We start from the raw sequence: 14,562 nt of genomic DNA on the forward strand, positions 1-14,562 counted from the left end.
CAAGAATTAATTTGTCCCCATCTGACACTGGCCTCCCATTTAAATTGATTTGATGACGGTTTCCCGTGATGCCAGCATTTGTGATGACTATTAATAAATCACAAGGACAAACTCTAGACAAAGTAGGCATATTACTACCTGAACCTGTTTTTGCACATGTTCAGTTATATGTTGCTTTCTCTCGAATTTGAAGAGCATGTGATGTTACAGTTAAAGTTCTAAGTACTTCAACACAAGGGAAATTAGTCAAGCACTCTGAAAGTGTTTTCACTCTTAATGTGGTGTAGAGGGAGATATTAGAATAAGTTTAATCACTTGATCAGTCATTGTTGGCATCACTTTTGTTTTTATATCATGTTTTTCTTGTTTTCATATCATGTTTTTGTCATTTTTATATCATGCCTCTGTTGTTGTTATATCCTTTTGTTGCTGTTTATTTATTAATAAATTTATATATTATTTTCATATACATTTTATTAATTTCCTTTCATCTCTCACACTTCTGTTATAAAGGGCAAATAGCAATATTAAAATATCTCTGCTAATTGATTCCCTTTTTAAAAAAATATATATTGTATTGATTTTTTACACGGAGGAAGGGACAGGGATAGAGAGTTAGAAACATCGATGAGCTGCCTCCTGCACACTCCCCACTGGGGATGTGCCCACAACCAAGGTATATGCCCTTGACAAGAATCGAACCTGGGACCCTTGAGTCTGCAGGCCGATGCTCTATCCACTGAGCCAAACTGGTTAGGGCAATTATTTCCCTTTTAATGTGCATGAATTTCATGCACCGGGATACTAGTATAATAAAAGGGTAATATGCAAATTGACCCTAACAGCAGATCCACTGGGAATGACTGGTCGCTATGACACACACTGACCACCAGGGGGCAGACGCTCCATGCAGGAGATGCCCCCTGGTGGTCAGTGCGCTCCTATAGGGGGAGCTCTGCTCAGCCATAAGACAGGCTGATGGCTGCCAGCACAGCGGTAGTGGCAGGAGCCTCTCCTGCCTCCTCAGCAGTGCTAAGGATGTCTGACTGCAGCTGAGGCCTGCTTCCCACTGTAAAGTGGACATCCCCCAAGGGCTCCTGGGCTGCCAGAGGGATGTCTGCCTGTCATCTTAGGCCCAATCCCACAGGGAACAAGCCTAAGACAGCAGGTGGACATCCCCCGAGGGGTCCCGGACTGTGAGAGGGCACAGGCTGGGCTGAGGAACCCCTCCCACCCCGAGTGCACAAATTTTTGTGCACTGGGTCTCTAGTTTGACTATAAGAAAATATATGGTAAGGTATTAAATTCTGTAATAACTAAAATGCCATATGATTACTAAACATAGTATTCTGAAATCTAAAAACTGGTATACTTTTTATATTTTTATTATAGTTAAAATACAATCTTAAATTAGTTTCAGATATATCACATATAATGATAAACATTTATATACCTTAAAAGTAAACATCTATCATTGTACAAAGTTATTCTGATATTATTGACATTCCCTATGTTGTATGTGTTATAACACACTCATGACTTATTTTTTGTAGTTCTTAATCCCCTTCACCTTTTTCACCCATCCACCACCAACCTCCCCTCAGGTAACCACCAGTTTGTTTTCTGTATCTGCTATCACTAAACCAATGAACAAAAAGGACTGGCAAGGATATAGAGAAAAGGGAACCCTAGTGCATTGTTGATCACACTGCAGACTTATGCAACCACTGTAGAAAAGAGTATGGAGTTTCCTCCAAAAATTAAAAATGGAACTGCCTTTTGACACAGCAATCCCACTTCTGGGACTCTATACTAAGAATCTCAAAACACCAAGCAGAAACAATATATGCACACCTATGATTATTGCAGCATTATTTACAACTAGAGGCCCAGTGCACAAAAATTTGTGCACTCGGGGTGAAGGTGGGGGTCCCTCAGCCTGGCCTGTGCCCTCTCGCAGTCTGGGACCCCTCGGGAGATAACGCCCTGCTGGCTTAGGCCTGCTCCCGGGTGGCAGAGGGCAGGCCCAATCCCTAGGTGCAGCCCCTGGTCGGGCTCAGAGCAGGGCCAATTGGGGAGTTGGGGCACAGCCCCCTGTCATGCACAGAACAGAGCGGATTGGGAGGTTGCGATGCCACCCTCAGACACGCTCAGGGTAGGGCCGATGGGGGTTTGGGGCACCGCCCCCTGTCACACTCAAGGCAGGGTCGATGGGGAGGTTGCGGCGCCACCCCCTGTCACGCACAGAGCAGGGCCCATCAGGGGGGTTAGGGCTCCTTACCCTGTCACGCACAGAGCAGGGTCGATCAAGGGGTTGGGGAGCTCCCCCATGTCACGCACAGAGCAGGGCGGATCAGGGGTTTGGGGTGCTGCCACTCTCACACTCAGGGCAGGGCCGATGGGGAAGTTATGGCTCTACCCTGTCACACACAGAGCAGGGCCCGTGGGGGGGGGGGTGTTGAGGCCCCGCCCCCTGTCACACACAGAGCCGCAGGGTGATCAGGGGGTTTGGGCGCTGCCCCCTGTCATGCTGATCCTGGTGCCGGCAGGTCTCTCGGCTCCGCTGATCCCGGTGCTGGGAGGCCTCGCGGCTACGCTGATCCCAGTCCTGGGAGGCATATTACCCTTTTACTATATAGGATAGAGTCTTGGTGCATGGGTGGGGCTGGCTGGTTTGCCCTGAAGGGTGTCCTGGATCAGGGTGGGGGTCCCCACTGGGGTGCCTGGCCAGCCTGGATGAGGGGCTGATGGCTGTTTGCAGCTGGTCACACACCCTTCAGGGTGGGGGTCCCCACTGGGGTGCCTGGCCAGCCTGGGTGAGGGGCTGAGGGCTGAAGCTCCCAACTGCTCCTTTTTTCTTTTTTTTTTTTTTTTACTCTGGGCCAGCTTTAGCTCTGGCTCCAGCTCTGAGGCCTCTGCTGCTGGAAGCAGGTATCTGGTTTGTTTAGGTTGTATAATCGAAACAATGTACAACTCCAGCTCTGAGATCCCGGCTCGCTGAAAGCAGGTTTCTGGGGTATTGTTTAGCTTCTATATTTGTTACAATGTTTCAAACTGCAGGCTCCGAGGCCGGCAAGGCAGGCGGGGAACGTTGGTGTCCTCCGTCACTGAAGCAAGCAAGCCTCATGTTAGTTTCAAGCTGCCTGGCTGCCGGTCGCCATCTTGGCTGGTAGTTAATTTGCATATTGCCCTGATTAGCCAATGGGAAGGGTAACAGTCATACGCTAATTACCATGTTTCTCTTTTATTAGATAGGATAGCCAAGATCTGGAAACAGCCCAAGTGCCATCAGCAGATGAGAGGATAATAAAGCTGTGGTACATTTGCATAATAGAATGCTACATGGCTATAAAAAAGAAGGAACTCTAACTCTTTCCAATAGCATGGAGGAACCTGGAGAGTATTACGCTAGACAAAATAAACCAGTCAGAGAAACACAAATACCCTCTGGAATCTAATGAAAAAAATAAACTGACAAACAAAATGGAACCAGAATCATAGATACATGGAACAGTCTGGTTGGTGCCTGTGAAGAGAGGGGGAGGGTGACTGGATAAAGAAGGTAAAGGGATTAGCTAAATAATATATATGCACACTCCATAGACACAGACAATAGGGTGATGAAGGCCAAGGGAGGGGGAGGCACAGATGGGTGGAGGTGGGCAAAGTGAGGGAGTATAGGGGACCTGCAATTATGTGAATATTAAAATTTTTTTAATAAATAAATAAATATTACTAAATTGAAAAAAAAGAAATCAGAACACCAAAATCCTAATTCATATTGTATAACAGCTAGCCAAACACAACTTTTTAAATGATAATCATGAATTATTAGAACTCTATTCTCACCTGAAATCTCACAAATTTTAAATTAAAATTCTATATTTTCTTTTGTATTAAAAATGGATAGATAATAAATTAAAGTTCTAAGCAGTATTAATTTTATATTAGCAGAATTTTTTATAATAGCACTACTTACCATAAGTACACCATATGACCACCAATCAGCACTCTGGGAATGACCTCTCCTATTTACTACTTCAGGAGCCATATATTCCACCGTACCACAAAATGAGTAGGCCTTTTTTTCTTGATCTACTGATTCTTTGCTGAGTCCAAAATCTGTAATAACATTGTTACACAAAAAATATATCTGAAGATCTTCAGAAAATAGAAAATACCAAAAGAAACAAAATTATGTATTTAAACCTTAAAATTATTCATGGATGGACTGTAATTACTCTTAAGCTATGATACAAATAATGGAAAATAGGCTGTATTTAATAATAAGAGCATTTAAAGATTTCTCAGTTACATATCATCTCAAAACATATTTTCATGTCTATACTTGAATATCATTCAAGAATTTTGAGACAACAATAATTAAAGCAAAGCTGTCATAGTGTTTAAAATGTAATACAAAAAAGAGGTAATAACTTAAACTTTTAAAAATGTTGAAAAAGTTCATTTTGCTTTGGCTTTGGTGTCTTTCCATTTTTGTTTAATGCCTTCAAAGAACTAAAGGTATCAATACATAAAAAATAATCTTATTTCTATGTATTAGCAATGAAAAATTAGAAGTTGAAATTTTCAAAGTACCATTTATAATACTGCCAAAAAAACAAAACAAAACAAAACAAAAACACACCCTTGAAATTCACGTGTCTAAGTATACAAAGTATATGCAAATCTGTACAATGAAAACTTGAAACATCGATGAAAGAAAACAAAGTAGATCTAAGTATATGGGGAGATATACTATGTGTATGGTTTGGAAGAATCAATTCATATAAAGATGACAATTCCCCAAAAACTGATCTAAAGATTCAATTAAACTTTAATAAAATTCTGAGCAAGATTTATTTTCTAGAAATCAACAAGTTGAATTTAAAATTTATATTAAAAGACAATAGAATAGCCAAACAATTTTGAAAAAGAATGACAAATTCAAAGGACTTACATTAACTAACTTCTGTACTTATTATAAACCTACAGTAATCAAGACAGTGTGGTATTGAAGAAAAGCTAGACATATAGATATAAATAAATGAACATGACAGCATCCAAGAATAGACTGACACATACAGTCAGTTCTGCTATAATGTTTGTTTTATAAATGCAAATTTTATCCAATGGAATTGATACATTAGGAAGTAATTTGAGGATAACACAAATTTGAATCTCAAATTTCATGTGCAATTTTGTTTGCAAGAAGCCCTAGATAAAACACGAAAAAAATTGCACCTAGCTGATCCAAGCCAAGTAGAAATATATACATACACACACCACAAACATCTACCAACTATTTCAGCTCATCATGTGTGTTATTCTGTTGACCTGTAGTGCTACACTTTCCTCTCAATTCCAGATAATCTACCCTCCACTATTTTATAATAATGTACAAACTACAAACTTTCTTACATTAATTCTACAAGCAAATTTAAGGATTTTTCAAGTTAAGGTAGCATGTTTATTGTAGTATTTATGTAACCGTAATAATTTAGAACATGTAAAACAATGCTATCATTTTTGTTCATTTCCTATATTTCTCAAATGTGTCACTGGTTATTTAGATTACTGCTAAGCCTCTAACCCCATTTTTGCCATAAGCCCTATTCTTTTTATTATGCAATAATACATAATGCAATAATTTTTAAGATCACAGTTGTTGCATTGTAATGAAACTGGCTATATATTCTGGATTGATTTCTGACAAAGGCTTAAAAGCAATTCATGAAGAAATGTCAGTCTTTTCAACGAATGGTGCCAGAACAATAGGATATTGATATAAAAATATATCCTCAAACTATACATAAACATGAATTCAAAATGAATCGCAGAACTAAATGTGAAATGTAAAACTTAAAGTTGTAAAATTTCCAGAAGTAATATAAGAGAAAATATTTGTGATCTTGGATTCGGAAAGAATTTCTTAGATACAACATCAAAAGTATAATTTGTAAGAGAAAAATGTTGAAAACTGAACTTCATGGAAATAAAAAACTGATTTTCAAAGTTACCATTCAGTAAGTGTAAAAGAAGCTATACATTGAGAGAAAACATTTGCAAATCACATATCTGATAAATGACTTGTACTTCAGAGTATATTAAAACACTCAGAAATTCAATAACAAAAAACAATTTTTTAAGTGGAAGAAAGATCTGAACAGACACATATACAAAGACATAAAAATACATAAGAAGATGATCAATATCATTAGTTATTATGGAAATGCAAGTTAAACCACAATGAGATACTACTACATGCCCATTAGTAGAGCTAAAATAAAAAATGCTGGATGTAACAATAATGGGTATATACAAAGCAACTGGAGCTCTCATACATTGCTAATGGGTATGCAAAATGGTACAGACACATTGGAAAACATTTTGGAGGTTTCTCATTAAGGGAAACTTAAACTTACCACATGACGAAGCAATACCACTTCTTTGGTATTTACTCAAGTGAAATAAATGCTAATGTTCACGTAAAACTTGTACATAAATATTTATGGTGGCTTTATCCCTTACTGATGAATTAAACAGGAAATAACCCAAATGCCCCTGGATTGGGGATCAAACAAACCATGGCACCATTATAAAATAGAACACTACTTAGCAATTTTTTAAAAAATTATTGATACATGCGACAATAAGGATGAATGTCAAATTTACTACAAAAAGTAAATGAAGCCAAACTCAAAAGATTATAGATGCTAAAGTCTATTTACATTGTGGAAAAGGCAAGCATAGGGCCAGAAAGCAGATTGGTCATTGTGTATGGGTAAAGAGAGGACTATATAATAAAAGGCTAATATGCAAGTCAACCGAACTGTGGAACGACCAGTCACTATGATGCGCATTGAGCACCAGGGGGCAGATGCTGAATGCAGGAGCTGTCCCCTGGTGGTCAGTGCACTCCCACAGGGGGCGTGCTGCTCAGCCAGAAGCCGTGCTCATGGCTGGAAAGTGCAGCGCAGTGGCGGGAGCCTTTCCTGCCTCCGTAGCAGCAATAAGGATGTCCGACTGATGGCTTAGGGCTGCTCCCCAGGCCTAAGCCGGCAGTCTTCCATCCCCTGAGGGCTCCTGGACTGTAGGAGGGCGAAGGCCGGGCTGAAGGACCGCCCCCCACCATGCAATGGGCCTCTAGTTAACTTATAATGGGGAAATTTGGAAGGTAATGATGGAACTTTTAATATCTTGATGATGGTGATGGTTTTAAGACTGTATGCATTTGTCAAAGCTTGCAAAACTATATGTGAAAGAGTAATTTTTCTTAAACTCTGTATTTTGAGACTACTGCAAATTTATTTCAGTTATATGGAATACTACAGAGATCCTGTTTACCCTTCACCCAGTTTCTCCCATGGTGACATCTTATAAAAACTATATTATAATATCCCAATATTGACAATGATGCTAACAAGATGCAGAATAATTCCATCACTATAAGGATCCAAATAGTAAGTTTTACTCTGTGTAGGTTATATCTTTATTCTATAAATAAAGAAAGCTATAAGCCCAAATTGTTTTATAAATAAAATATCAACATTAATACTTAATTTTCAAGGCCCTAGAAAACTGATTTTCTAATCATGCTAAATATTTTCATTGAAGTGAAATAAGCCAGTCAGTGAAAGATAAATACCACATGATGTTACTTATTTGTGGAATATAAAGAACATTATAAACTGATGAACAAAAAATAGATACAGAGGCAAAGAAGCATCGAACAGACTGTCAAACTACAGCGGGAAGGCAGGGGAGGGTTGGTGAGGCGGTAAGAGAACAACCAAAGGACTTGTATGCATGCATATAAGCATAACCAATGGATGCAAGATATTGGGTGAAGGCATGTGCCAGGGGGTAGGTGAGGTCAATGGGGAAAAAAGGAGACATATGTACTACTATTTGTAATACTTTAAAAATAAAATAAAATTTTAAAAAAAAGTTAAGAAAAGAAAAATAACTATTTTTGTATAATAACTAAATATATTATGATATTCAGTTTATTTAAAAATATTTTCAATGTCCTATAATGTTATTTCTCTATATTTTGAGACTTTAAACTCTACACAACCAATTTAAAACGTAAATGTAATAAAAGTTCATTTTCAAGTTCAGTTCAGCTGAATATGACAATCCTGTAGAGAAGAACATTGACATTGTTGGACATCCCAGAGAGAAGAAAGGGAAGATAATTTTCTTATCCTTGATTACTTTTCAGAGATTTATGCCACTTCTCAGAGGTCGTTTGTGGTACTATTTCTGAAAAAAATGATATTTAACACTAGAATTTGCTCAACAATGAACTGAACATTTATTTTACAATATTACGGGTTAGCTACAAGATTTTAAAAATATATATTAATCAGTGGTTTTTCCAAGTCACTAATTTGAAATAGAAATAAAGTGTAGAAATCAGCTAAATCAAGGTTTTTTTGGTCGTGGGGGCCATGGGGAAGTATATTTGTGCAACCATAAATGACTGTTTAATTAGACTTTAAATTTTAAAAGCACATCCAGAACAAAACAACTTAATGAGTATGTATTATTAGTAAAGGTAATCTCAGTGATTAATGTGCAAATAACAATAAAAATACTTAAAGTTATTTTCTTACATATATATTTTCTCTTAAATATTCAGCTAAATCACAATGTGATTTAAATTTCTGACACTGTATAGATTCTTTTGAAGCATCCATCTTATATAAAAACTGATGTTTGAAATTTTAACCCTGACAGTATGGCTTCTGTAAATGCTTGCTTGCTTAAATAATAAGAAAAATAAGACTACTCCCATTCCAGAGAGGCCTTAAACTATGCCCCAGACAGAGTTGTCAGTGTTGACACCAGGCCAGGTCTTGAGATATGGTCTCATGGCCCCTTCCCAGCACGCAGGCAATCTTTCTCAGAAGGCCTGGAAGTCTCATTCCACATTTGGGAGACAAAGGACTGGAAAAAGTATAAATAAAGAGAGTTTCTCCCATGTTGGGAGGCCCAGAATTTGAAAGACACATTTTTCTCTGGGCCTGCACAGAATTTAATAATGAAATGTAACTCCCTTTCTCTAAGCTTGGCTTGTTTTTTCTCCAGTCTTCTGCAACAGTTTCCATCTTTATATAGAAATTACTCCTGGATTATGCCCCTCAGAAACGTATAACTGTAACCACAGACAGTTAAAATCAATTGTGTGTTCAATTTAAAATTTGTAATGGCATATTATGATTTCTCAACAGAAAAACATCAGGCCAGAAAAGACTAGAGGGTAATTTACAAAGTGATGCAAATCAAGGGACTGAATCTAAGAATACTCTATCCAGCAAGGCTATCATTTAAAATAGGAGGGGAAATAAGAATCTTCACAGACAAAAAAGTCTAAGGGAATTTATCACAACCAAGCCTGCAATGCAAGAAATGCTAAAGGGACTGGTGTAAAAGAAGAAATAAAAAGCTGAGAAAGAAAACAGGCACAAAAAATAGAAATGCCTACAAACAAGTACCTTTCAATAATAACTTTAAACGTAAATAGACTAAATGGTCCAATTAAAAGACATCGAGTGGCTGAATGGATAAAAAAACATGACCCATATATTTTCTGTCTATAAGAGACCCACCTCATTAGAAGGGACTCACACAGATTAAAAGTGAAGGGATGGAAAAATATCTTTCAGGCAAATGGAAATGAAAAAAAAAATCTGGGGTAGCAATACTTATATCAGACAAAATAGACCTCAAAGTGAAGGCCATAACAAGAGATAAGGAAGGCCACTTCATAATACTAAAGGGATAGATACAACAAGAGGATATAACCCTGAGAAACATATATGCACTCAATGCAGGAGCACCCAAATACATAAAAAACTCCTGGAAGATATCAAGGGCGAGATTGACAACAATACAATTATAGTAGGGAACTTTAATACACCACTGACATCACTGGATAAATCCTCTAGACCAGTGGTTGGCAAACTCATTAGTCAACAGAGCCAAATATCAACAGTACAATGATTGAAATTTCTTTGAGACCAAATTTTTTAAACTTAAACTATATAGGTAGGTACATTGTTATTAACTTAATAAGGGCACTCCTAAAGCTTAAGAAGAACCACACTCAAGGGGCCAAAGAGCTGCATGTGGCTCACGAGCCACAGTTTCCCGACCGCGGCTCTAGTAAAAAAATCAGCAAAGAAACAGCAATCCTAAATGACTCACTAGATCGGATGGAATTAATTGCATCTTCAAAACATTTCACCCCAAAGCCACAGAATATACCTTCTTCTCAAGTGAACATGGGACATTTTCAAAAATAGACCACATATTGGGTCACAATCAAAGTCTCCCCAAATTCAAGAAGATTGAAATCATACCAAGCATCTTCTCAGACAACAATGGCATAATATTAGAAAATAACTACAATAAAAACAACCCAAAACACTCAAACACTTGGAAGCTGAATAGCATGTTATTACTTATTGATTGGATTACCAATGAGATCAAAGAAGAAATTAAAAACATCCTGGAAACTAATGACAATGAAAACACAACAATCAAAAATCTATGGGACATAATGAAAGCAGTCCTGAGAGGGAAGTTTATAGCTTTACAGGTCTACCTCAAAAAACAAGAAAAAATGGTAGTAAATCATCTAACTCTACATCTCAAAGAATTAGAAAGAGAGCAACAAGAAAAGCCAAGAGTGAGCAGAAAGAAGGAGATAATAAAGCTTAGAGCTGAAATAGTTGACATAGAGACCAAAAAAGACAATACAGAAAATCAATGAAACCAAGAGCTGGTTCTTTGAAAGGATAAACAACATTGATGCACCTCTCACCAAGAAGTAGAGAGAGGACCCAAATAAACAAAATCAGAAATGATAGAGGCGAAATAACAACAGACCCACAGAAATACAAATGATTGTTAAAAAATACTATGAACAACTCTACTCCAACAAACCAGACAACTTGGAGGAAATGGACATATTCCTAGAAAAATACAACATTCCAAAACTTGATCAGGAAGAATCTAAAAATCTCAATAGGCCAATAACTATGGAAGAAATTGAAGCAGTCATCAAAAAGCTTCCAGTAAACAAAAGCCCAGGACCAGAGGGCTTCACAGGGGAGTTTTACCAAACATTCAAGGAAGAACTAAAACCTATTCTCCTCAAACTACTACAAAAAATTCAAGAGGAAGGAACACATCCAAGCTCATTCTATGATGCCAGCATCACCCTAATACCAAAACCAGATAAAGACAATACAATGAAAGAGAATTACAGGCCAATATCCCTCATGAACATAGATGCCAAAATCCTCAACAAAATTTTAGCATATCGGATCCAGCAGTACATCAGAAAGATCATACACCATGACCAAGTAGGATGTATCCCAGGGATGCAAGGATGGTACAATATCCACAAATCAATAAATGTGATACATCACATAAACAAATTGAAAGAAAAAAAACCACATAGTCATATCAATTGATGGAGAAAAAGCATTTGACAAAATTCAACACCCATTTTTGATAAAAACTCTCAGCAAGATGGCAATAGAAGGATCATACCTCAACAACAGAAAAGCCATTTATGAAAAACCCACAGCCAACATCATACTCAATGGACAAAAACTAAAACCATTTCCCTTAAGAACAGGAACAAGACAGGCATGCCCACTCTCACCACTGCTGTTCAACATAGTACTGGAATTATTAGCCATTGCAATTAGACAAGAAGAAGAAACAAAAGGCATCTAAATTGGAAAAGAAGAAGTAAAACTGTCCTTATTTGCATATGACATGATATTGTACATAAAAAACTCTAAAGATTCCATCAAAAAACTATTAGACTTAATAAATGAATTCGGCAATGTAGCAGGATACAAAATTAACGCCAAGAAATCTATGGAATTTCTATACACCAATAATGAACTTACAGAAAGAGAGACTAAAAAAGCAATCCCATTTACCATCGCACCAAAAAAATCAGGATCCCTAGGAATAAACTTAACTAAAGAGATAAAAGACCACTACTCAGAAAACTACAGGACATTGAAAAAAGAGATAGAGGAAGACATAAACAGATGGAAGAACATACCATGTTCTTGGATTGGTAGAATCGACATCATTAAAATGTCCATACTACCCAAAGCAATCTATAAATTCAACACACTTCGCGTTAAAATACCAATGGCATATTTCACGGACATCGAACGAACTCTCCAAAAATTCATCTGGAATAAAATACGACCCCGAATAGCTGCAGCAATCCTGAGAAAAAAGAACAAAGTAGGTGGGACCTCAATACTAGATATAAAGCTGTATTACAAAGCCACTGTTCTCAAAACTGCCTGGTACTGGCACAAGAACGGACATATAGATCAATGGAATAGAATAGCGAGCCCAGAAATTGACCTGAATCAATATGCTCAATTAATATTTGACAAAGGAGGCAAGAACATACAATGGAGTCAAGACAGTCTCTTCAATAAATGGTGTTGTGAAAATTGGACAGATACATGCAAAAAAATGAAACTAGACCACCAACTTACACCATACACAAAAATAAACTCAAAATGGATAAAGGACTTAAATGTAAGATGGGAAATCATAAAAAAAAAGGTAGAGGAATCCAAAGGCAACAAAATCTCAGATATATGCCGAAGCAATTTCTTCACCGATACAGTTCCCTAGGCATTGGAAACTAAAGAGTAAATAAACAAATGGGACTACATCAAAATAAAAAGCTTCTGCTCAGCAAAAGAAACCATCAACAAAACAACAAGAAAGCCCACTGTGTGGGAAAACATATATCCCAATGTTATCACGGATAAGGGTTTAATCTCCAACATTTATAGGGAACTCATACAACATAACAAAAGGAAGATAAACAATCCAATCAAAAAATGAGCAAAGGCACTAAGAAAAACACTTTTCAAAAGAGGACATTCAGAAAGCCAGGAGACATATGAAAACATGCTCAAAGTCACTAATCATCCAAGAAATGCAAATCAAAACAACAATGAGGTACCATCTCACACCTGTCAGAATGGCTATTATCAATAAATCAACAAACGACAAGTGCTGGAGAGGATGTGGAGAAAAAGGAACACTCATGCACTGCTGGTGGGAATGCAGACTGGTGCAGCCACTATGGATGACAGTATGGAGTTTCCTCAAAAAGTTTAAAATGGAACTCCCATTTGACCCAGTGATCCCACTTTTAGGAATATATCCCAAGAAACCAAAAACACCAATCAGAAAGGATATATGCACCCCTATGTTCATAGCAGCACAATTCACCATAGCTAAGATCTGCAAACAGCCTAAGTGCCCATCAGCAGATGAATGGTTTAGACAACTGTGGTACATCTACACAATAGAATACTATGCTGCTGTATAAAAGAAGGAATTCTTACCATAGTCAATGAAGGAAAAATACCACATGATGTCACTCATTTCTGGATAATAAAGACTATTATAAACTTATGAACAAAAATAGATACAGAGGCAGAGCTGCCTCGAACAGACTGTCAAACTACAGCAGGAAGGCCGGGGAGGGTTTCGGGGGGGGGGGCGGTAAGAGATCAACCAAAGTACTTGTATGCATGCATATAAGCATAACCAATGGACACAAGACACTGGGGGGTATGGGAGGCTATGGGAAGGTCAAGGGGTGGAAAAAAAAGGAGACATATATAATACTCTTTGTAATACTTTAAGCAATAAAACAAAAAAAGAGAAAGAAATGATATGGTTGATAAAATTATCCTACTAGAGAAATGAATCATATTTGCTATATAAAAAAACTATTCTTAAAATACTTGCTGTGAATGGTCACACTTTAACCAATATTATTGGAATGTTGAGAGATTAAATCTGTAAGTTTATTATTCATTACAAAACTCTGAATTAGGATATAATCATAAAACAGTATAAAATATCTAAGGTGTATTATTGCTCACATTTTAAAGATACTCAATTAAAATTTTAAGCATACATATATGGGAATTTTTCAAGATGGCTGCAGAATAGGTGGAAGCTACACTCACCTCCTTCCAGTAACAAACCAGATTTACAGCTAAATTTCAGAGCAATCAACCCAAATAACAAAAATGAAGGTCAGCTGAACAGGAATATTATATCCAAGGATTAATAGAAGAAGCTACATAGAGACTGGTAAGAAGGGCAAAGATATGGAGAGGACTGGCCCCTGCATCCATGATGGTAGCTGAGAAGCTGAAGGAAAAGCAGCAAAAGTCCCCCATGAGGAGCATGGGCTCTCAACTCCATGGTGAGACCCCCAACCCAGAGCACCAAGACTTGATGAAAAAAAAGTCTGCATAACATTTAGCAGTAAAAATTAGTGGGGATTCTGTCTGCAGGGAATAGAGGGTCTCCTAGAATGCTAACACACAGGAGCTGGTTCTCTGGCACTTACCTGGGGCTCTGGTAGAGGGAAGGTGACTCAGGGCATGCAGCCATCACAAAGAGAAAAGCTGGGTGACACAGCCCCAAAGAGAGATCTGAAAGGTCCACTAATAAAGTCTCGGTCCTGAGTCA

At 37.6% G+C, this 14,562-nt stretch overlaps 1 protein-coding gene across 3 annotated transcripts in view; it reads right to left on the reverse strand.

The window, feature by feature from the left end:
* RPS6KA6 (ribosomal protein S6 kinase A6) overlaps window positions 1-14,562 on the reverse strand; it is a 207,397-nt gene that overhangs the window by 81,113 nt on the left and 111,722 nt on the right. For all 3 annotated transcript variants that reach the window (XM_059678455.1, XM_059678453.1, XM_059678454.1), the window contains one exon: window positions 3,980-4,122. In XM_059678455.1, the coding sequence (XP_059534438.1) occupies window positions 3,980-4,122 (143 nt within the window). The remainder of the gene's footprint in view (window positions 1-3,979; window positions 4,123-14,562) is intronic.

Source organism: Myotis daubentonii, chromosome X (assembly GCF_963259705.1).
Source record: "Myotis daubentonii chromosome X, mMyoDau2.1, whole genome shotgun sequence".
Lineage (NCBI taxonomy): Eukaryota > Metazoa > Chordata > Mammalia > Chiroptera > Vespertilionidae > Myotis > Myotis daubentonii.